This window comes from Cavia porcellus, unplaced genomic scaffold, assembly GCF_034190915.1.
Source record: "Cavia porcellus strain 051 isolate PalLab524CR breed Dunkin Hartley unplaced genomic scaffold, mCavPor4.1 scaffold_21, whole genome shotgun sequence".
In the NCBI taxonomy this organism is placed as follows: Eukaryota; Metazoa; Chordata; class Mammalia; order Rodentia; family Caviidae; genus Cavia; species Cavia porcellus.
This window is the reverse complement of record NW_026947504.1, coordinates 24,201,584-24,226,626: the sequence shown is the minus strand read 5'-3', so window position 1 is coordinate 24,226,626 and position 25,043 is coordinate 24,201,584. Positions and strand designations below refer to the sequence as shown.

General features: G+C 44.0%; 1 protein-coding gene and 1 long non-coding RNA gene across 4 annotated transcripts in view; one reads left to right on the top strand and one right to left on the bottom strand.

Moving 5' to 3' along the window:
• Positions 1-1,231: 1,231 nt before the first annotated feature.
• Positions 1,232-25,043, bottom strand: part of Znf608 (zinc finger protein 608) — a 111,742-nt gene continuing 87,930 nt past the window's right edge. For 2 of the 3 annotated variants that reach the window (XM_063232434.1, XM_063232435.1), the window contains exons 4-10: positions 13,274-13,361; positions 10,341-12,786; positions 8,197-8,614; positions 7,465-7,637; positions 4,917-5,070; positions 2,984-3,065; positions 1,232-2,241 (exon numbers count right to left, since the gene is read on the bottom strand). In XM_063232434.1, the coding sequence (XP_063088504.1) occupies positions 2,235-2,241; positions 2,984-3,065; positions 4,917-5,070; positions 7,465-7,637; positions 8,197-8,614; positions 10,341-12,786; positions 13,274-13,361 (3,368 nt within the window). In that variant the 3' untranslated portion in view covers positions 1,232-2,234. Of the gene's footprint in view, positions 2,242-2,979; positions 3,066-4,916; positions 5,071-7,464; positions 7,638-8,196; positions 8,615-10,340; positions 12,787-13,273; positions 13,362-25,043 lie in introns of those variants that run through there. The other variant, XM_063232436.1, reaches the window with a different exon arrangement.
• LOC134471939 (uncharacterized) lies at positions 14,169-18,763 on the top strand. Its single transcript, XR_010041697.1, has 2 exons — positions 14,169-14,563; positions 16,553-18,763. It is a non-coding gene; the product is annotated as an uncharacterized LOC134471939 (long non-coding RNA).

Here is a 25,043-nt window from a genome sequence, read left to right as displayed (position 1 = left end):
AGGTTCCATTCCAGTCAACAGTGTGGAGCATGGCTCTCCCTCCCATCCAGCTCACACATACTTCTTGAGAGCTACGGGACAGGCACACACTGACCTGTCACCTTGCTTTATATACTATACATTAGCACCTCAGTTAGACCAGTTACATGCTTAAAGCTAATAGTGGGAATGCATTGTAGCCAGACATGTTCCAGCCAGCTCTGTACTGATAAGTACTTGGAAGGAAAAAGGGCCAGATTTAGCCAAAATGGAGATAATTGTTCTTTCAAGGAGAGTTATCCAGCTGGTCCTTAGCAGTCCTCCAAAGTCTCAGGTGGTCATAGGTGGGGCTTTCTCAGAGTGTGCGATACTGGGACTGATTCATGGTGCAATGGTAGGATCAAGGGTGTGCGTGGTACCTACTCTAAGTACCCTGGATACAACAGAAGGGATAGAAAGAGGCTCGTCTTGTCCTTTGCTACCTCCTGCCCACCATGAACTGTTTCTCCTCTGTCACACTATCTCACCTTGGAGCCAGTCAGTTATGGACTGAAACCTCTACAAACTGTAAGCTAAATAAATCTTCACTCTACAAACCTTCCCCACTTTGAGTGTTGGGTATTTCATCTAAGCAATGAGAAAAGTGACTAAGACATAGACTTTGTAAACTCCTTACATATTTTGTCATGTGTTTAACCCATGCACAAGAAAATGCAGGTACTATAAGGGCAAGTTTTGTTTACTTTGTTCATTATCCAGTGTCCTGTGCTGGCCCAGGGGTAGGGTAGGTATTAAACAGCTCTCTGCTGGAGGTCACAAAGGTAGAAAGGAGGAAGAGGGTGAGAGGTAAAAAAGAATGAGTTAAAATTTGGCATAATACAGTCCTGTAAATCAACTGAATAATAGCTGGCTGAAGTATTACATGCTTTATCTCCTGCCCACATAGTACAAGACTTCTGTCTTTGTTTTTTTTTTTGTTTTTTTTAAATTTTTAAAACTTTTATTAGTACAAGTTTGGAATGTCACTCCACATTACAGAAACCTATACCTATTAAGTTATAGGGATACATTCCATATTCAGAATAAATATCCTCTACGTACCCTGAATTAAATACACTGTGTGTACTTATTCCCATGTGTCATATAAGAAAACTGTATCATGTCTTATGCCCTTACAGTACTAAGAAATCTTTCACTAAAAATTAGAATCATTACCAGTCAGCTGGAAATAACATGAGACAGACAAGAAGCCTTATAAAAAAAAAAACTTTTTAATTCTGATTGCCAAATTATTTAAGGCAGGTATAAAAAAGGAAAGCATTCAATATACATTTTACATAAAATAAACTAGATTACAGCATAAAACAAGTAACCAGGCAATGGCATTAAAGTCTTTCTTCTAAAACTGGAAAATTGTAAACATTAAAAAACAAAAAAATTAAAAAAAATAAAGGACCGCAGGACTATTCAAGTAACAGAACAATCACAGATGTCTCTGTTATGCAGGCTGTTGGGTTATTTGCCATTCAAGATTATAAAAAAATGACACCTCATTATTCACAGATGCTCATGATTCGCTCATTTTAATCTTTACATTATATACATACAGTTTTTGTGGTACTGGCAACCCCATGCCTTCCAAAAGTATTTTTCCCACAATACACAAGTACAAACAGTGACTACAGGAACATTTTACACTGATGCGTCCTTAAGAGGAGCCACCAAATAGACATCTAAATTGTACCAAAGTGTCATCATCACAGTTTGCCTTTCTGAGGAGCTTACGGGAAATATATGAAGGATATGCAAGGATCAGGCACACTGATACATAACATTATTTATTTACAATTTAAAAGGAAAAAAGAAACAAAATAAGCAGCCTTTTGTGGCTAACACTTTTCAACATGACAAATACATTTTTTTATTTCCTTTACTGAGTGGTTTGCGACTTGGCAGCAGACCCTGTGTGTGCGAGCCTGGTTACTGATACAAAAAGTAAAGAATATATAATATATTTATATATTTATATATATATATATGTATATATACAGATATGTATACGTATATATATATAAAACAGAAGTTTAATTACAGCAACATTTGTTACTCTGTGATAAAATCTGTAATTTACAAAAATGAAATGACTGGTTTTTGCCTGCCATTAAGGCATTTCAAATTAACACCATGGAACTGATGTCTGTATAAAGCGCTTCCCATGTGATCCAGTCACATGACACCGTACACTTCTAATCCTGTTATTCTCTGCAAAAGAAAAGCACAAGTTAACACAGGCTCTATCAACGTTTGATGCTGAAAACCCAGAAACGCCTAGACTGAGAGACTTCCTCTACGTCTAGCTCATTCCGGAATTCAGTTCCAGAAAGAATGAATCATAATAACAGACTTGTTGTTGTTGTCTTTTTGAGACAGAATCTCACTGTGCTGTTCAGGTTGGCCTTAAGCTCACTTTGTAACCCAGTCTTGAACTCACAACAATTCTCCTGCCTTAGCCTCCCAAGTGCTGGGATTACAGGCATGTGCCACCATGCCCAGCTACAATAATACACATTTTGTGAAAAATGTCAATTTTGTGTTCAATAATAATTACCTTACACTATTTTCTTTCTTTAAACAACTTAAGGGGTAGTGGAAACATGCACAAACAATATCTCTACATTATGATAATTTCTCTCTTTGCAACTTTGTTTGAATGTAATAAAACAGGGAATCATGGTGAATTACTTTAATAAAGCTGTAAGGAGAATCCAAAGAAGTTTCAACTGTGCAAAACACCAACCAGTTCATTAACAACCCACAGTATATTTCGAGAATGTGGCTCATGGACTCCAAGTTGATGCGAGGTGCACAGCATAATAAGCACATTCTTTACAATGCTAGGAACCAAGCAGCTAAGGTTTTCATCTAAAAAGGCAATCCTGACTCCCTCAAAGTCACTAAGATGTCTGTGTCTAGAAAACGAATTTGAAATGAAGAGGAAGTTTACCTTCTTTGTGCAGGAAACATTCCTGATGCAGATGCCTGAGCAGCCACCTGCTGAGAAGCCACCAGGGCAGCAGAGGTCAAGCCTAAGAGGGGAAGAAATGGGGACTTCTGAGACATCACCCCAGAGCAAAGTGGGGGGGGACGGACAGCAGAGGGTGCTGGCCCAGTGGCAGTAAACTGTTTCCTAAGCACACACAGGAAATGTTTCATGCTGTCAGGACCCAGAACAAACCACTTGGTCTAATCAGTGTCTACCCCTTGACTGAATAAGCTGTGCTTTTCTTAACAGTTAGTTGGAGAGGATACTGTATTGTATCTCTCTGGCTCTGCACCATGCTAACCGGTTGACATACATTCCTGAACAAGAAGCTCAGGAGAAATAATAAGTACCAGGTTAAAAAACATAAAAGGAATCAAAGTCATGGCAAGATATAGACTCAATATACTATTTCCTTGCAATTTAATACTTTTATACTAACTTCAGCCATTTTAATATTTGTGATTTAACACCATGCACTGATAACGTACATGGAGTCAATAATCAACCGTAGAAGTAGCCTCACTCTGGAGGACAAAGGTAATAGACTGAAACGGCTTGCCAAAGGAAACTCAGTGCCTAACAGAATGCTATTAAATTCCATAGAAAGCATCAAAAACAGGAGACGTAAAAAAGATTATTCACCTCTCCTATGTCCTTTATGTGGACACACTTTCTTTTCCCAGAGGTAACAACACATAACATATAAGAAGGGATTAGCTACCTCCCCACACATACAGTTATGTTATATGAATAAGTTAGATCAGAGTATGTTAGAAACAAATCCCCCTTCTCCACCAAGCATCCAAGCTCACACTGGATGCAAGTTGTTTACAAAGTAGAGATGGTCCCTTTGCACCTCTGCTTGACACCAAGTAATGAGAGCTGAATAAGCTGGCCTCAGTTAGACTGAACTGTGTCCCCTCTGAAACTCCTATGTCGAGACCCTCAACTCCAATTTCACTGCATTTGGAAACAAGGCCCAGAAGAAGGTGATTAAAGAAAAATAAGGTCACAAGAGTCTTATCCTAATAGGAATCCTAGAAGATGATTGTTGTCCTCGGGTAAGAAAGAGCAGATGCTTGAATTTTGGCAGCCTCGCCTGGGGAGCGCACTGCGGGATGAAAGCCTTGTGGCCAACAAGCCCACAAAAGTCTGCACCAGAAACTGCACTGCATTGCCCCTCGAGTCCCCAGAATTGTGAGAAAATAAGCTTCTGCTGTTTACAGCAAGGCACCCCATGCTATTTGTCATCACCACCCATGCTCACAGAGACAGCAAGGTCCCGGGCCAGCGTGGGTGTTGATAAACACCACGCCACCTCCTGGGTCTTCTGATGTGATGTGCTCAATAATATGTCACAAATAGAGGGCTGCTGCATGGTATGACCCCAGATTTTTAAGAAAGACATTTTTCTTGACATTCCTCTTTGGTGAAAAGAGTCCTAGCCGTGAAGGGTTGTGAAGAGCCCTTGAGTTAGATTAGAAAGTGCTAAACTTAACTCCTCCGTCACTTACATAGGAAAAGGGCAACTGCAGAGGCTTACAGAAATGGAACAAAAAAAGCTTCAATTTCCATACCGCAGATATCTGATCTGACTGTAATATTCAGTGCCCCAGCCCTGACCACGCCCTCAGTCGGTGAGATAACAGTAAACTCCTGATAACATCAGCCAGTGACAATTATTAAATGGTAGCCATTGCAAGTCTTGACAGAGCACAAAGATGTGAGGATGGTCTTGGAAATACTAAGAAATAAGTGATAAAAATCTTTTCCTTTCCAAAGCTGATATTAATTCAAAGTTCAGTACGGTATTTTAAAAGTCATGTCAGGTAATTTTAGCAACAGTTCCCCAAAGCGGAATGAAAACAGACATAGTAAGGATTGAGCTGCTGACCTTGAAAAGGGTCATATTGACCGGGGATTAGAGGATAGCCCATGCCAACGTGGGTGTGGTGGTGTGTATGCAGGTGTCGCTGGCCAAAAGGGGAGTGGCGGTCCCTTTCCCTCTCGGCCTCCCGTTCCCGCTCAGCTGTCGCCTTTTCCACAGGCTGCAAACAGAAAGAAAAATGCATCCTATTTTATTCTCTGAAATGCAACAAGAACTACTGAATCCCCTTTGTCCCTTTAGCAATCTGTATAAATGATTAAAACCTAGCCCATACTCAAAATTCTATATTAACTGGAGATAATTCCAAATGACATGGTTTAATTTCCATTGACATACAGCCCAAAATAATTGCCCCATCCAAAGTGAAGAGATTAGTCTTCTCCTTATGACCAATCACCACTGCAGGCTGAGAATCCATCATCGCCTCAAACAACTTTTAGAAATGAGTCAGGGAAAATAAGTCATTTTGCAGATTTTATCCAGGTCAACTTGTCTAATTACACTTTTATTTGTATTTTGTGAAAAGAAACGCTCATAATGTTAAACATGTCTGTATCCATTTTGTTCCAATGAAAATGTTTATCCACCCCAGTTTCACACATCATACTCTTGGGTTCCACATCTGTAACTCAACCAACCTGGGATCAAAAATATTGCAGTAATTTGCTGTACTAAATATATACAGAATTTCTTTCGTCATTATTCCCTAACTATAGAGTATAGCAAATATTTACATAGCATTTATACTGTGTTAGTAGTTGAGGTACTCTAGAGGTACTTTAAAGTACTATATAAAGAAAGATGTGAGGGAATTATACACAAAAAGCACACTATTTTATATAAAGGACTTGCATTCCTGGTTTTCAGCATTCTCTGGAACAAGACAATAAAAAATCTGGTCCAAAGACATAGTACTGTACAAGAAGCCACTATCCTAATCCACATCCAGAATCTTCCAATTTCTCAACGCTCACATGGAGACTCCAGCATCTCCCAGGCACAGTTTGGTTAAGGAATGCCTGTTTTCTATATATTTCCACCTTGAACCCAACATTCTTTCACTAAAGTTCTCTTTCTCACCCAGACCCCCCAAAAATCTATTTACTAGAAGGAAGCCTCACAGAGAATGACTCCTAAATCATCATTATAGATTTTCTACAGAGTGTACCCATTCACATTGTAGATAGCATATTCTAAGCTTCTCTTTTCTGGCCAAGAACTATCACATCCTTTCTGTGGCGTCTTTTTAAACAGTAACAAGGATCAGCTAGACACTTGCCTTTGGAGCAAAATCATCTTTTTTTTTTTTGTACCAGGGATCGAACTCATGACCTTGTGTTTGCCAAGCAGGTGCTTGTGCCCCTGAGCTAAACCCCTAGCTGAGAAATTTTCTTTTGAAGACACATATTTGCATGACTTCAGCAGAGTTACAGGGACAGGCAAAGAGTCAAGGCCAAAAAATAGCAGATGTAGATCTCTCTCCTCAACCAAGTGACTTGCACATGCATCTCTCACTGTGTACCACTCCACTTTGCAGCTGAATAAAATCAATAGCTATTCTGCATTATGGACCCTCCATGTGGCTCATGATGAACATCCAAGCATGGACGCTGACCGCATGAATACCAATGACCTACGGGAGGAACTTAAAACCTGAGTCTGTACAAGCGAGGCTAATAACAAAGATGGGTGGTGTAAGACGGGCAGGTTTGACTCTGTACATGCTCCATTGCTGGGAAGTCAGATTTACCACCTAGAAAGTCTACTTCCCCATCGGCTTACTGCCAAGTGAATTTTGGACCAGATTTCTTGTCTTTTTTGTGCTTTGTTTTTTCTTTCTGAGTCAGGGTCTCACTACGCAATTGAGACACGCATTGAACTTGCCATGTACCCCAAGCTGTCTGCTACCCTACAGCTCTGCCTCAGCCTCCACAGTGCTAGGATCACAGGTGTGCATCATTGTGCCTGGCTTTCGACTGTCATCAGAGAAAATGGATATCTAAATTGGTATGAGAAAAGGCTGATGTCTGAAAGCTGTCTCCCTCCCAAAAAAAGTATCTAAAAGTTCCACAGTTGCCTGACAGTTCAACAGCTTGTGCCTGATCATTAATTTTTCAGTGTTTCAAAAACATAGTTCATCCAAATGTTGGCGCCTGTTAATTTACATTCTCAGGTGACATGCATTGTCCTGTCTAGCAAGGCACACCATATTTTGCAACAGAAAATCTCACTTCTACCATACGCACTTCAATGACTGTCTCTCACATGTGAAAGCATGTTATTTATTTATTTTTTTTGTCCTTTTCTTTTTTTTTAATTGGTACCGGGGATCGAACTCACAACCGCCTGCTTGCAAGGCAGGTGCTTATGACGCTGAGCTAAATCCCCAGCCCCTGAAAGCATCTTATTTTTGAACACTACATTCTTTATGTATTAAGGATAAAACAGCACCCTGAAATCACAGCTGGTTCTAAGTGTTTATATTTCAAGACTGTTCTCTAGTTTGTCTTCCCCAAAACACTGTTCTTTTAAAAGGCAACAGAAGGAGACTTACAGCAGGAGACTTGCTGCGGTACTGGTTGGCATGTTGTTGGAGCAAGTCCAGTGCTTTCGATTCAGTGGTTGTTTTCGTGCTGATGCTGGGGCTGGTATTGACTTTCTCTGCCTCTTCTCTCCCTGACATCTTCCCATAAACAGGATAATGAAATCCTGGAGAGAGATAGGCCCCTGCAGATAAACAGCAAATGCCACATCAAATTATGGGCCACATCTTTACAAAACGTAATTTGGATTACATGAATTTGTGATAAGAGTCAGACATCTTAAAATAAGAGCTACATTAAACATGGGCTACATCATTGCTAAACTGTTATCTAGGTTCTCCGATTTTCTTCTCCAGTTAATTCATCCTGATGAACAGAGGTTATAAACAGAATGGAGCTCACAGCCACTTCATGCATTTATGTGTCTGCTTAAGTGAAAGGAATAGTAACTGTAATGATTATGACAGTAAGTGGTTAGAATATTTTCAGAGGCAATAAAGTATCTGCCAGTCTGACAGCTACGGCAGACCATCAGAGACTACAGAAACTGCAGCTGAGGACTCTTGATATTTCATTTCCCAAAAATCCTCTATTAAATCAGTTTCATCTGTGGGACTTTAAACAGTATAAAAATAAGCAGAACAAATGTCATTCCTGAAGCTTCTAATTTATTGTGAGGTTTCTAATAGCTAATATTGGAACACAGTCTCTCCCCCCACAGAGTCAGAGCTTACAACACGTACCGGGGTAACTGTGCATCAGGACGGGAGAAACAGCCCGGTAGGCTGGGTGGCTGGGGTCGTACATCTGTGGGTATGGATAGGCGTGCAAGTACTGTATGTACGACTGGTGCTGACTCATGGGAGAGGACACAGCTACTCGTGTCCCCCGAGAGTCTTTCCAATTCACGGGCGTCTTTCGATCATCACTTTTCAGCTTGTTCTCCTCCATTGATTGCGAATCGGGACGCTTGGCCTCTTTGGGTTCTTCTTTGATGCTGGTTAACGATACAGGCAGGCTGGACGCACCACTCTCTTTATTGGGAGTTTTCCTTGGGCTATCCTCTTTCAATTTCTTTTCTCTATCAAGTTCTTCTGACTTTTGCTGATCCAGATATTTGGGCTGGTATACGTAATGATGCCATGTCCTTGAATCTGGATCCTGATTTAAAAATATATATACATTTGTCTTAAAACTTTAACTTTTAACAAAACCCATTAGTCATGACAGCCTATTACTATTACTTTGCATACAAAGTTAGCATCTGTTCATGTGTAGGCACGTTATTTTTCCTTCTCTCCTACGTGATCATGTCTGGGGTGACTACGGATTCCTTGTACAAAACACAAAACCCACTTTTTAAAAGTTCAAGCACCATCAAGGTCACACTGTGGCCCAGTTGAGAAGCTGGGCTCCAAACTCTCAGCTGTTGGGCTAGGCCCGTGACGTCATTTTTCAACTTAAATAACATCCTTGGATATATTTAATCCAATCCTCATTTTACTTTTAATACTTTACGTAGGTCAAACGGATTTTAAAAACTCTAAACTCAAGTTAATAATAGCAAATTTAAGCAATTATTATAGCTATTAACATCACTTAGAAGGAAAAACTGTTGTTTTCCTAATACATTTTCTTCACTTACTGTAGCTGAGGCTTAATATCCTGCCAGCTGAGCTCTCATTATGTGTTAACATCTTAATCAAAACAAAACTTCAAATTCATAGCACGTATTATGGCTCCTCTATTAGAAAACAAAGCCATCTACGAATGTCCAAAATTGCACCATTCACACACAGTCCTGTCAAGCAACTGCCTGACTTCGGCCTCTGGGAAGGAGAAACCTGAGAATCCGAAATGGTTTCTGCCGCACAGGTCCCACTGGGCATGTAATTCCACCAGGAATTCAGATCCTGGGTGGACAATGAGAATTGGGCCTCAGTCTCTACTTTGGGCAAAACTGTTCCCAGGGAAAGGACTGTCGTTGAGATTCACAGTGACCATCTAAGTGGGGCTGGGGGTGGGTGGGGAGGCAGTGTTAGGAACTACCAAACTGACTGTTCATCAGGCTGTAGTGAAGCTAGATGTCACAACTGTGAAAGAAAGTGCTAGCACGGGTGGGGTCAGTTTTCAGGGGTTCCCAGATGGCTGGCCATGGGGCTCTGGGACAGGTGCTGAGGCCCAGCTCTCCTCACAAGCACTCAGCACCAGGCTATCCGCTGGGCACTTAAACCAGTGTGCAGAACAGGGACGGAGAGACCTCACACCCCACGTGAAAGGCTCTGGGACCTTAGAGCAACCTAGCCAGACCCTGTCTCAAAACGAAAAATTAAAAAGGGCTGGGAACATAGCTCACAGTGTGAAGGCCCTGGGTTCAGTCCCCAGTACCACAAAAAAAAAAAAAAAAAAAAAAAGAAAGAAAGAAAAAAGAAAGTAGGAAATATGAATTCAAGTGCCCAGTTGTAATACTCCTAGAAGATGCTAATACAAATTTGAAATATGAAAGAATAAGTATTTATCGATCAGACTCAGAATCTCAGAGTTTAAAAGGAATTTACTGTCCCTTAGTGGAATGTCCTCCCCTCAGACTCAGAAAGAAGTTAAGGGAATGCATTAGAGTCACAGAACTAAACACAGTAAGGGCATGGAACACAGGTCTGCACAGCACATGTCTGGAGCTCCTTTTCCTATAGAACACAGTAAGATAGTAGTAAGCAATGCATATTTTACAGCTATGCATGAGACTCAAGATATTTTCAGGAGAAAAAAAAAAACAACAACCCTGATGTTGGTTTCTCTCCTGTGTACGAACACTAACCAGATCAACCCCAGACATGTAAACGCCTCAGACTGCTCTATCTGTCGGGGTCACGATCCACAATCTTACTTGTTTAAATCTCGAGGTTGGGTCTACACCTGTCTGCTTCATAGAGTCCATGACAGATTTCATTTCTACAGCCTCCTTAATAAGCTGGTGGTTTTCCATCTGCTTAGCTTTGAAGCTGTCGGCCTGAAGCTGCTGCTGGTGATTGGAGAGAAGCTGCGATTTACCTGTCTCCTCAGTTTTATTAGGCACTGACGGCCCTAGTTTAGAATGGTTTTTGTTAGGTTCTGGAGCAGAGGGAGCTTTGGAGACTGTGGCCGGCGGCGCGGCTTTCTGTTTACTGTCCTCCTTAGCCAGCTCTTTCAAGGGGAGCTCCGCTTTCCGCTCACAGTCTCCTCTCCCGGCCTGGGCCATTTTCTGCTCGGCCAGCCTCTGGTCCTCGTAGTATTTTTCATACTGCTGTCTGTAGGCTGGGCTGGTGGCCATCAGTGACTTCTGGTCCATATAGAGTCCATAGGCATACTGGCCATAGTAAAGGGACTGGGCCAGGGCAGGGTGCCTCTGTGTGATCACTGACTGGTGCTGCGGCTGCAGGGACATGGCATTATGGTCCACTTTCTTAGACTCCAACTGCTCGGCCTTGTCTTTTTTTTCTGCATCTTCCTCAGACTCCTTCTTGATCTTCATGGACTGCAAGCTCCCACTGTTCCCCACTGCAGGGCCAGCGACCTGCCCAGGGTGCAGGTAACTGGGCGAGTAATAGGGGTCGTAGCCATGGTAATAGGGGGAATGCGACTCTTTCAGTTGAGACGATGGCGCTGCAGAGGAGGAATGCCCTTTTACAATGCCATCCTTGCCACAAACAGTGTCTGATGGGGAGCTGGCCTTTGACCTCATGCCCTCTGACCTGCTGTCAGAACCACCATCGTCTGCAGCATCAGAAATGTCTGAGTAGGCTGGGCTGCTGGTCTTGGCCGCTGAGCTCTCGGTGCCATTCGGGGTCAGCACGTGCAGCGGCACCATGGGGGCCTGCCCGTTCACCAGGGGGCTGCACTCCATCCTCGAGGCACTCCCTATGGACGGGCTGGGGGCGTTGTCCGTGAAAGTGTAGACCTTATCGGCCTCAGCTTTGATGCTGGCCATGCGGCTCTCCTGAGACTCCGAGAGCCCGTTGGTCAGCCCCTCGTTCTTGCTAAGATGATCCTTTAAAAAATGCCCAGGGAGATCTTTGCCAGTCCCCTTGGAGTCTTCGAGCTTCCCCAGCTTAGCATCCATTTTCGGGCTTCCTGTGTCCTTCCCCTCTTTGTCCTTGAGCTTTCTCTTCTCCTTTTTCTTTTTGTCTTTGAGGGACACCAGGGCTGGGTTCACGGTGATGGGCTCTCCCATGATTGTGGGCTTTGGCTGGATGGGTTTCAGCGGGGGGCTCTTTGGAGTGGCCTGGACCACAGTTGTCGTAAGGGAGGGCAGGCCAGGTATCGTCCCCGTGGTGGTGGTTGTGAAGGCCGCAGTAGGTATAGCAATCAGCTGTGGGGGTGTTGGGGCTGGGGCAGGGGCAATGGGCCGGGCACTTTTTAGTTTGGAGAGGTTTTTGTCCATTTTGCAATTGTTGGCTTTTCTGCCCTTTTCCTTGTCGCCTAGATTTTTCTTATCAATCAGCCCTTCTGCTTCCAGTTTGGGCATTTCAGTAGCCAGACTGCCATCCACTGCTGAGCACCCATCTGAGGTGGCTGTCATGTGGGAGATGACAGGAAGGTTGCTCAGTTCACTGTTGAGCCCTTTCTTTTTGCCAGAATTCTTCCCAGCTTTGGAACCCATGAGAGACCCTGGGCCATTGCTCATCAACTCTCTTTTTCCCTTGGGAGTCCCAGGGGCCCCAGGGGACATCGGTGCCTTTGCCTGGTCGTAAGCAGACACACTTGTGCTTGGCTCACTGCATTCAAGGGCCACACTGCTCAAGGCTTCCTCACAGTCTGAGATCTTGTCCTCACTGTCAGGCTCGAACTCCAGCTTGCTTTCTGGATCTAAGTGTGCGTGAGCCTGGTGGTACCTTAGGCCATTAATGTGCTTGTACTTTTTGTTGCAGTTTGGGTGAGGACAATCGATTAACACTGGAGAGGAGCAGCCTTGGTCCAAAAAAGGAGTCTCTGGCTTCCCCTGGGGGGTGGTAGGAGTGCTTCTGGAATTTGTGCGGACACGTTTCCCAGGCTTACTGTCCTCAGAGCTGGAGTTCAGGTCCAGCTCCATGGGAGGCTTGTTCTTCCTCTTATTGGTGGAGGAAGGACTGGCTTTGATATCTTCCACAGCACAATTTGGGGGTGTCCTTCGCCCACTGGCATTGAGGCTGCCCCGCCGCCCCTTCCCATTGGCCCCGCCTCTGTTCTTGCTCTGAAGCCCTCTGGACTCCGTGAAGGTGGCCTCTGAGCCCGGGGCGGCCGCCGCAGACCTTGCTCTCTTCCCTCGGCCCCGGCCCCCTCTCATCTCCAGGTCACTCGTCGGAGACTCACAAAACCTAGGAAAGCAAGAACAGGTGTCAAACCAAGCGGCTCCACAAGAATTAGATGCAATCACAAGGTACATAATGCAGCAAAGAGGAGTCAACACTTTGGTAGCTTGAGGGAAAAAATCACTTTACTTTTCCATTGACAAGTTCAGCATCTGCAACAGAACAGGCTACCAATGGCTTACACTCTGCCTCAAAAAATCAAAGAAACACAGCTCAGACAGCTGGCTTCCAATTCAGTTCAAATTCCCACTATGAGAAAAGAAGAAAACAAAGGGGAGAGAGGGAAGGGATGGGGAGCAGAGATCTCCTGACAGGAAAGAAGCCAGCATCTGCACTTTGCTGTGTGCTCAATGCTGAACTACTCATTTCTCTTTTGCCTGGTTTCAATTACAAGCAGACTTTTATGTATTATTAATCTGTTCTCTAGTTTCCTTGCAAAGGCAGCACCGGGGCAGGAGGAGGAGGAGGAGAGAAATAAAAGACCCGGGCATACCTGGGAGGGGCCCAGTCGTGCTTGGTGCAGTCCAGGAGCGTCCCCACGTAAGTCTTGTTCCTCCACGTGACATTGACAACTAGAACACCTGCAGGGAGGAAAGGATGAAAGGGGACCACATTTAACACCAGTGACTTTATTTCTACTTTATCGATTGTCACTATTTTTATCAGCCAAATTCTATTCTCATTTGCTTTCAAAGGCTGTGGTTTGCAGCCTTCCTCTTTCTGGTTTCGGTGACCTCAAGTTCAAACCCACAGGAAATGACATGTGTGTCTCCGTGCGCACACCCATGTGGCACAGGAGGGTGAGGCTGAGACTGTAATCAAGATACTGCTGACAGAAGGAAATGGTTTTTGCCATGTCCTGCTATAAAACAGCAACACTCACCTCTTAATTTTTCTATTATTACACATAATTGCTTTCATTTGGCAAGCAGCCAACATAAACTAAGCGCCAGTTACCAGTGCTTAACCCAGAAGGTGACTGAAAAGAATTGGTTTTGTTTCCAATTCGACAACGTAAAATAATGGTTATTTTTTATTAAGAAAAAAATTGTGTAAGTGTGTAAAAATAGGAACGGAACAGAGGAGAAAATGGAGACTCAAGAGTCCAGGGAGCTGACAATCTGCTCGATTTCTCCTTCCTAATCCTGCCCTCCTTGACTCTGTGAGACAATAATCAGCCTGGTGCTGTGTCTCTTTCACTGTTTGGTCTTGTTTCACTGTTAAGAACTCCTAAAATAGCCCTCTTAAGAAAATAAATGTGCACAATAGATTTGCTGTTGGGGTTATCTTTAGAATCAACTTTGGTAAGCATTCGCCACAGAGGATTAACAAAGAAATCTCAAAACCAACACACTTATTTCCTGCAAGCTATTCTGCTTTTCCCCACTGCTTGCAGACAGACAATTTAATTTAGCACTGCATCTGTGAATTACTAAACTTAAGTGCACTTAGTACAACAAATGGCACCGAGAAACAAAACATTGTCTTTATTTCTCTGGAGGATAAGTGCCACTTTTAAAAAATTACTTCTTTAAAATATGTTTTTAAAAAACCTAGAGCTTAAGACATATATAAAATATTAGGGCAAATACATGAAAGACTTCTGTGAGTCTTTGTTTCCTTTTCTGCAGTCGCCCTCACCTATTCTTGCTTGGAAACACTAGCAGACATGACTCAAAGTCTGTTTCCAGCTGGTGTGTTCACTTCTACTACTGCTGCTGCCATTTTGAATTTGCAGAAAACCCGAGCTGAGCTCCCGTACGATAAGGGAAACCTCACAAGGGTAAGACTCATTTCCTTGAGACCCTTCTAACAGCAGGTAAAATATTTGAATGGTTGGGACTTTAGCGAAGAAGGAAGATTTTCTTTCACGAGTCTCCAAAGGGGGTTTAAAATTGTTTCCCATATGGTCCGTGTTGTTATTACTTACGTGACAGCTGAATTTACTCACTGTAAATTCAGCCTATTGTAGCAATCGTCTAGCACGGAAAGAAAAGCTAGGACGAAGCAAAGCAAGTCTTTTTCTCAAATCGCATGTCTTTTCTCAAATAGTGGCTCAGTCCTTCGTAATTCCCTCAGGAATTTTTTTCCCCCTTGTTGAGTATAAGAAACTCATTTTGCAATGCGAGGCAGTGGTAATTAGGCATTTGGTCAAAATGTGCACAAGAAAGAACAACTGGAGGAAAGGATTCTTTATGAGCACACCCCTTCAGGAAAGGGGGGGGGGGGAGCAAAAGAGAGGAAGGGGACGGTTGAGCTGCTTTTCTCATCATCTGCTCTCTGGGGCTCTGTGTGTGGTGTCAAAGACCTTTGCAGCTGCTTAAAATTCTTGAGCATGTCAGCTATATTTACAGTGCAGGAATATATCTGTATTGCCAGAAGGTTACTGCATTTCAGCTTTAGATGCAATGGGCTGAATCACTGCGTTCCAGAGCCCCTGATGTAGCACAAATGTATAATTAAAATTGCTTGAAAGGAAACATGAAAGAAACAACAAACCTTCCATTCTTGCAGTAATAAAATTAAAAACAGGAAAAGTCTGCACAGACACTTAACATTTGTCTGCAGTGAAAGGCTTTTGTTATTGCTTTTCCCCTAAGGGTTTCGCGTTTCCAGCGAAGGCTGGACGCGGATTGGCCAGAGCTGGCTGCCAACTCTCGATTCTGATTGGCTGGCGGAGGGCAGCCGGTGGGAGCTTGGAGCCGCCGCTGGGGAGGCAGCGGCTCGGGCGGGATCTGCGGGGTCCCCGGGTGGGTTCACTCAGGCCTCGTCCGCCAGGCTTCTCCGCCGCTACGAACGCCCCCTCGGGCCAGACCGGACCGTCCCTCTGCACCTGCAGACTGAAGATCTGAGCACAGTGTGGGCACCGCTGTGTGGTGGCTGGGAAAGAGAAACCTACAGGAAAGCTTGTGTCAGCACCCTGGGCCCACAGCGGGTCACCCCTGCTTCTCCAAAGGAGTCTAAAAGGTGTTGAAGGTGCTCCAGACAGGCGCTCCCCTCGAGGGGGATTCCGGAAAGCCGAGCCACGCGTGCTGGTGGCTGGCTTTCTCTCCCGTGCAAGAGGTGCACAAGGCCACGAGGTTGCACTCACGTGTGCACACACAGGACCCACCATGAAGAGTGCGTGCGAAGGTGGTGTCCAGCTCCACAGCAGGAGCACGGAGAATCCTTTCGCAGAAATCTCAAGTGGTGAACATTTTGTAACCTACGACCTTACAAAGTGCACTATCCTGACTTAAAGGCGTAAATAAATGCTCAAGATGAAAGTCATCTCTCTAAAAGTACAAACATGAATTGTACAAATCTAGGCAGAGAGCTGTATTTCTTACATGAATTAGAAATACACTAATACTCCTATTTCCAAAGACGTTCACTCTTCCAAACTTCTTGCCTGTGAGTGAGGTCTCAGCGCACTGAAGTCCATTTTCTCTTTGCCTTCTCAAACTGCTGCATAAGTTGATGCCCCCACCCCACCTCACCCTTTTGCACAATGAACTGGACATGCTCTTTCTGTAAGAGCTAATGCCTGTACTGTAACATTTTATACTTGGAAAAAACCCAAGTCTTATTACTAGTAAAGGAAGAGCACAGAGGAAACGCTGGTGAGATAATCTTGGGGTATGACACTACACTGATTTTCTTTGTGTTGTTGACAGTTTATCTCAGATACTGGAGCAGCACATAAGCAGCTGCTCCCAAAGGCATATTATCTACAGGGCATTTACTATGAACAAGGTGTTTATTATATAACATAAGGCCCTTGTCTCTACAGGTCAAAAACCCTGAGATCTCAGAAGGATTCCAGTGCTGTTTCCCAGAGGACGGCCTGTTGAGTATTCACTGTATCTATGCACTATGCATTAGAGAGCTGTTTGGTGCCACTGAACCAAGCACATTTTGGCTAGGACTCTGACCACACTCTGTATTTCAAGACTGTACTCTTAGAACCAACACAGGCGTACATGTCATCCTAAAGTGGAAATATACTTCTGCATATTGCCTGCATTTACAGAGCAGGCCCTTCACCTGTCACATGAGACTAGAGCCTAAGTGTGCAACACTGGAGTGTGTCCTCAGATTCACTTCCTGCTTGGAAGGCAGCCTTCGGTGTCCAGGTCTCAGTAACCTTGGCCCACTGGAGTGGAACCGTGGCGGGCACCAGGTGACTGAGAGGCAAAGAGGATGGTGACGGGCCAAAGCCTTGGATGCCAGGGTGATGACAGAGGAAGCCAGCTGAAGGTGCAAAGCCATCAGCACTTCTGGCCTTAGTGCTGACAAAGGATGTTACCAGCACCCACCCAGACTGCCTCGCTCTTTCCCAGTCATCTTATAAAAAGGTGCTCCTTGCATTAACTTAAAATCTGTCTTTGAATATCTTGCTCCTTCCTGGGCCTCTGTAGCCTACGGGAAAACAGCCCATCTATCCTCCACCATTCATCCGGCAAGGAAAAGCCATGTGAGCATTCATTTCCCTTATTACCATCCTTCTTTCTATCCATCCTCCCTTCTTTTTTTTTCTTCCTTTTCTTCCTCCCTTCCTGGTCACTCTCTCCTTCTTCCCTCCATCCTAGACAAGTGTCTTCAGCTAGTCTTCATGTTATGATTTTAACTGTTCTGCATGAAACTTTAAATAAGGTTCTTTAATCCAAAGTCATAAGGAAAGCTAAAGTTTCTAATAAATTAGGACCAGAGGCAAATTCCAGTGTTTCCCCATGTGTCTTCTCTCCCTGGTCACACATATGTTGTGTGTACCACTCCACAAATGGCTGTTCTATCCTGGGTCCCAACTGGATTCCACGCACCTCCCACCAAAGGCTACTCTCAAGAGCTCATTTCCCTCTTCTTTCTGAGTCTGCAGGTGGACTGTCCCAGCCTTCGTAGCAGTGGCCTCTGTATTCTACCAGAGGAAACTGAGTGAAGGCACATGGGCCTGGCCATAAGATCTCTGCAGCAGGTCTAGTCTGTTCCCCTTTGTGGCTCACTGTAATGGAAAGGACGACACTGACCTTAAAGGCTACACACTGAAGTGAGGTGGTTCCTTCATCTGGGACTCTGAATGGTGAGGAGATGCTCCACTCGCCAGAAATATCCAGCTCAGTCTGTCAAGTGAGCAACAAAAACTCGCATGTTTGAACATGCTTAAGTCTATTTCTCCTCCCCTAATACTTGGACCTTTAACATCTCACTCCATGCCTGTTATCAGTGAATGTGTCTCTTCCAACAACCTTTAAACATGGGCAGTGTCTGCACGCCCTCCAGCCCCTAAGAAGACACTTCCCAGCTCACAGTGGGCATTCACTGAACACATAGGAAATAACCAGAATCTAAACCGAATCCTCCTCCGTGACTTTTATGCACTCTTACCATATTTTTTCAATAAGTATAATCTCTCCCTAGCTTATAGATGATGCACATTCTCTGTGGGGGAAATTTTACTCCAAAGATGTTATAAATGTGGCTTATGAATTATTATTTCTGGTATTTGTGAAGCCGTTTCCTCAAGAACTGGGCAAATGCCTGATTTCCCAGAGGATCAGCATAACTCTGTTTATATTACCGTTTAAAGACTGTCTTGGAGTCTTTAAAGTAGCTCATCTCTGGGACAGAAGTCTTTGCCGGGCCTTGCAAATGTGGAATTTGGAGCTAGGCAGAAGTGTTTTTGAACTGGTACTCAGACCACCACATCTGGATGGACTTGGTGTGCACTCAGGCAGAAAACAGAAACCTCATTCTAATAATAGCAACTTGTAACCCATTTATGCCATAATCCGTCTTTTCAAACTCTGCACATTTCTTCATTTTCATACATTCTTTCTAGTGAAATGTAAGTGATAACAGGAAGGCCCCACACAATATGCTGATTTCCTGACACAGGTCAAGATCCCATATTTCGGGTTTCATCTCGCCTTATACTTTATACAATATAACTATTGCACAAAGTATGATTTATAATCATTCCCTTGTTCAAAACTCCCCCTGCTAATGTTCTGTTGTGTTGTATTCAATACTGGTGCTTTTCTTGATGCTGAAAATGATGTAATATCTCTATTCTTTGTTTTATAGCTTCAGCCTTCATACAGGTACTTTTTCAGAGGACAAAGCTGAGTTTATAATTATCTGGACAATTTTACATTTACAACTAAGGTTGCCCATCAAATACATGCCAGCCAAAAAGCAGAGGTACCTTCCTGCACCAAGTCTACACGAAGCACTAGGGTAAGAAAAGTAAGTGCCGTCACGTGACCATAAAACCAGTATTTTTTAAAAGAGCCCTACTGCTGGGCTGAATGTTTTAATGTTTTAAGAGTCACTTTAACCACATCCTGTAATCAAACCATCTGGAACACAGTGCTGCGATTAGTCACCCTGAACATTGGGCTTTATCTGAACAAATAGTGTATGGCAGTAGAGCTACGAGATAGGGCAGTACCAACAAAAGGAAATGTAACGTAACACTTCATGCCCTAGTGTGCTGCCACCCCAGCCATAAACCCCATACTGTCCTGGTGTTAACTACTACTATATAAAAACACCGTGAGCTTAAAGATTAAAGGACTAGGGCTAATGACTGCTGTTTGGATAGCTCTTCTCCCTCAGTGGCAGGAATATGTTGGCATCACCCTATCTATGTTAATCGTGACCTCTCCAAAGGCAGCCCGGCATTCCATTTAGGGTTTGGTCACTGGGAATGGGTTCATTTATGGGGTGGGAGTAATATCAGTTGTGATTTTTTGTAAGAGGTTAATCTTAATTAACATTCTTTGAGATTCATCCAGACACCATCTATAAATAACAAGAAAAAAAAAAATGAAACCTTAACCAAAACAAGCAAGCAAACAAACAAACAAACACAAAAGACAAAATGCTATTTTCATCTACATTTTAAAAGATGGTATTTCCTTCCTAGATAGAGTTTATCTCTTTTGGAGGTATACTTGAGCATCAACATAAACTATGGAGATCTTTTTTTAAAAATCTAAAAGAACCCTCACCCCCTTAAAAAGACACAGCTAAGAGAAACCTTGTTTCCCCATGGGGCTTATGGTTTAATACACAAAAGAACACACAGTCACTTCCATCACTGTCACCTCGCCTGCAGCCTTTGTTCTGAGGCCTGATGAGCTGTATTGATTTGGATAAATCATTGAGCTTCTTGGAAAACTAGACTCCCGCTTATTCACTGCCATCTATTTCTTTCCCACGAAGACAGGTGGTCAATATCTAGTTGACTGGTCAGCTAAAAGAAGCTCTCGCTGCTTTTCTTTCCCCGCTTGCCTAGTAACGCCATCCTTTCCCACTTCTAAAAAACACAATGGCCTGTTAAGAAGTCTAGTGGGGAAGAAGAGAGGCAGAGGCAAGGCTTTTGTCAGGCACCACCGGGGACACTAAATGCTGTCCTACACATTTGCATGGGTGCCTGTCCCACGCATGAAGATGGTGACAGGGTATTCAGTGACCAAGTATCACTCTTGTCTAAACATAAACGAAAACCCTGATAGTCAACGTAAAACTTCCAAAAATGTAAGCTTCATCACTCTCGAGCAATTAATGTTTTGTCAAGAAAGAGGCTTTGCTTCTCCTAAACAATCAGATTCTGTTCTAACAAAAGTGGTTGTAGTTACAAAATATAATAGGTGTCATTATAGACATTTTAGTTCACAAAAAACTGTGGGGAGAAAAAAAAATCACAAGATCTTTAGAGAGAAATTTAAATGTGATCAGTAACAAAAGCATTTGCTTTGAGGTTAGGCAGACACACATATCTTACAGTAACACTACTCTGGATGGTCTGAGCCAATTTGAGAGTATATACCTACACATACACCATTCACACCAGAGTATGTACTCTTGGGCAGTTCCTCTAACAGTTTCTGCAAGGGTGCTCAGAGTTCCTCCTTGGGGACAGGCAGGAGAACCCATCTGAGGTTCAAGTGTAAGAATAGGGGAGGAAAATAAGTCCCCTGAGTTTGTTTCAACAGGGGAGCAAGCTACAGACACTGGGCAGCATCAAAAGCCACCTCCTGTACCCACTAAGGGGATGAACCTTAAGCAGTGGTCCTTCACACACAGTGACATGAAAAGGACAGAAAGAGATGGGGCTGATGGCTGGGAGAAAACACACACACACACACACACAGAGTCTTTTGAGACAGACATATGGAGCAATTTAAACGTTTAAGCTGAGCGAGTACATGTAATTCATATAGTGTGTCTGCATGCATCTGGATGAAGACGCTTCATTCTCGCCTTTTGAGTACACTTTCCAGCAAGTTCCCACCTCCTCCGAGGCTCTGTGGCATGGAGATAAGCCACAGCCCTGGTCTGATTTCTGAAGCCAGGTTCTGAACTTGCATTCTCTAGGCACCCACTGATTTGGCTGACATCCGATGAGCTGAGATGATGATCTGTAAACCTGAGAGTTTTCTCACACCCTTTCCTTTTTTGAAGCCCAATTTCCTCATTAGCGGAGCAGATGATTTCTATTCCCTTCCGCCTCCCTTGCATCATGGGAGTTCAATGTCCAATGCTGAGGGAACTGATCCCCTCCCCCAACCCTGCTTCACAAGCTTGTGTTATTAGCTCACTGGGAGATATTTTTATGTAAATAAAAGCAGTTGAAAATTTGGGAAAGGTATTTTATAAATATTTTGTAAAGTAAGCTTCCTATAGGTCCTAACAGCGATTCAGTTCTTACTGTATTTCCCTGTCATAGTTATTCCTTTCTTAAGAGTATTATTTTAGGACATGGCTATGTATAAGTGACCCTGGGCCCACGGCACATGGCCAGGGTCTCCCATGGCCAGCAGGACAGCCTCACCCACTACGAGACTCACGAGTCTCCAAGGAGGAGCAGCTGAGCGAATGCAGCCTCCCAATCATCGTTGCCGTCTTTTCCTACACTTCATACTCATTCCAGGATCTTTTTGGTTCCCACCACCCACACCCAAGCTCTCCATGATGCTGTTACTTCAGCTAGGAACACACGTAGTAGAGAGAACAGCAAACAGACAAAAATAAACTCTCCTCAAGGCAAATGTCTCCTTTGCTGCGCCAGTGCCTCATGAAAACTGAGCCTGCAGGGATCAAAGGGGGAAGGGTGTCAAGTGCTGAGAAGGGGGAGTCATGTAACAGCTTTCTGCCATCACCCCCATATGGACCAGACCATGCTCCTGGCCCGGAGCAGGGAGAGACAAGCTGGGGTGTGTGTGTGTGTGTGTGTGTGTGATTATGAGTGAAATTAAAGATGCCAAAGAAATCAAAGGTAAGAACTCAAATCCTTATTACTTTGGGGTGGGAGGAAGGGAGACGCGGAGAAGGTGGAGATTATTGGCCCTCTCAACTTCTCTGGTTACCTAGCCTTTCTCAAAATCCACCCTCTGTCCTCCATCCATACAGTCTAGGTCGGGGGTGATTAACAGTTTCATAAAAAATGCTCTTTGAATCATTGTCAAAATGTGTGTAACACAACTATAAATTACAAGTCTGTGTTTTAAAATATTTTTTTTACCATCTTCACTCCTTGAGTTCTGAGGAAACAGTGGGAACCAATTGACAATTATGCTCCACATCAAAAAGCTGCTACTGACCCGAGCATCTCACTGGGATTGAAGAGCCAGGCTTCCTATAAATTATGATGCTTTATTTAAAGTCAGCATGCTTATTTGCTTTGGTGCCAGCTCTGGGCCCTTTTCATCTTTAGCTCACTGGGCCCCGGAGAGCACACATTCCTACAGCTCTGCCGGCCACCAGCTGTGTCCTCTGTAAATCACGAAACCTCTGAAGGAGCTGTTCTTCATAAAGGCCAACAACGCTTACTGCAGATGATCACCCTGCTATTATTCCACTCGGTGAAATTTAAAATAGCAATTTACAGCAGCAGCTGAAATGGAACTGTTTCTCTTCACTCTGTGTGTCTGTGTGTGCATGTGTGAGCATGCACTAGTGTGTGTGCACATGGGTGAGTGGGCGGGATCTGTAGGCAGATGGCAGAGATACATTCTGTGCATCCTGAAAAGCAACAATGCTGGCCCACATGGAAAGGGACAAGGTGTCAGAGACACTTTCCAATGAAGGACAGAAGGGAGGTAAATGAGGTTCATGCCATGAGCCCCTCCCTGTTCTCACCCAGAAGAAGGGCCCTTACCTACTGGGAGCCAGAGGCTGGTGCGTGCAGGGCTCATTTCACAAGGCTACGGAGAAAGCTGGGTGCACTCACCCTAATGAACTTCAGTCTGCGGTCAAACTGGAAGCCTCCCAAGGAAGAAAGAGCAAGGGCGGTGAGCAAACAGAGCACTCTAAATTCCTGCCAACATGGCCCTGAAGAGAGACCCTCATGGTTCATAGCCCTCTGCAGAGCTGAACTAAATCCCTCTGCACCTCCGCTTCCTCAGCCATAAAAATAGGACCAATACGAGTCTGAGACGTGGTATGATCTATGGAAGGTGCTCAGCATGGGCTAAGTAGATGCTCAGCAAATGCACTGTGGCTCTGTTTTGTTGTTTTCTTTTCTTTTTTTATTTTCCTGCTATTGGGAACTGAACCTAGGGAATGTTGAGTTACATATTCGAATCTCTTTATTCTTCATTTTGAGACAAAGTCTCTTCAATTTGCCCAGGCTCAGCTCAAACTTGTAATTCTACCGTTTTAGCCTCTGTAGTGTCTGGGATTACAGATATGCACATATCTGGCAGGTTCCCTCATCTCTTAAACTCGCCTGTAACTCATCTCATAAATCAAAGAATAGGGGAAATGCAAAAATACCAGGAATTGCACAGCAGCAAGTTGTCCTGCGTCCTTTCCAGGTGAAACATCTTTGGATATTTGTACTAATTATCCTCTATTCCTGGTGACCAGATTCTGTATTTTAGAATCTTAAGGGCTGCAAATTTCCGTTAACAACATCCTGTATCATCTCTGGGTATTTCTTCCTTTGACCACAGTGAGGAAAGCTCTCTGGGTCACTGAAAGGTAGGGACACCTAGCTGCAAGTTTTAGGAATAGCTAACCGAACATCTCACATACGTCTAGACTATAAAAGGCAGACGTAAAGCTGCTTGATGCACTGACAGCACCAAGGAGAGGTGCAGTGGTCAGGGTGAGCTCACCTTTCCCAGGCTCAGTCCAGTTTCCCGCAGAAAGGGCAAGGGCTGCTTCCCACCCTCCCCCTTCCACATTCCAAGGTTCTTATCTTTCAGGGAAGAAAAAAGCCCCGTGGAGTTACAAGTATTTCAATAACGTGCTTAGAGACCAGCTCTTTTCTGTAAACAAGCCTAATGAAGTGTGACTAACAGCGCTCTCCTAGAGCAGAGGGAAGGGAAAGAGCCTTTGTTAGCACTTACTGGGGCAAAGTCATCATTTTGCTGGAGCAGAACAAAAGTTCGCTGGTTGCTGATTGACCAGACGTGCTCGGTGTCACCGCTCCACTGGCTGTTTCTCCACACTGAACATCTGAGCACGCGTGTTTATGTAGACACACATGCACATGCAGCCTTCTAAGTCCACTTCTGGGTGAGAAACCTCTCTGCAAACTGGAGGAAGCATTCAAGGCATCCAGCTGAAATCTAATTCCTCTCTGACATTTGTATCTCGTCCAGTCCTGGATATTTCCTAACATTTCTCTCAGTGTTGTCAGTACCACGAACCTCAATTTCAGAGCCTGTAAACTGAAGCTCCCCACCGGACACTTGGTAATTGTTTCCGAAGTCACTCAGATTTCACCTGAACTGCTGCTTACAGTTCAGAGGTGGTTTCTTTTTCCTACTAAGTTCAAAACTGCTGATGTTTCCGTTAGTCATTTTGCTTTAAATATGGCTCCAAATGTTAGCTGCTAAATAAATATTTCATAATGACTTTAATTGTTACTAGTACACATGGCAATGATGTTAGCAGTGAGATCTGCAGCTGGCCCTGACTTCTTTCCGGATAGAGGAATTCAAGTCAGAATCCGCTTTCCTTGCCAATCTAAGCACAAATTTCCATATAAATTACTGACTGCACTTTGGCCTCCTCTGAAACATTAGCCTCACAGGCTGCTAAGTTCTGACCCCAGGTGGCACATAAGCCTTCTCAGAAGAGGCAGAAACATTAGTGCTGCTTCGCACTGGGGACTAAGGCACAAGCCACTCCATCAAGCCCCTGACAGCTTCTACGGCCCCTGCACATTAAGCCCAAGTCAGCGTCCACGATGCCTGTTGTTTGCATTATTCTCTTCCTCCAGTCTGATGAAGTTAGGGTTAAGTCCAAGGCTCCAGCGGGAGGGAGAG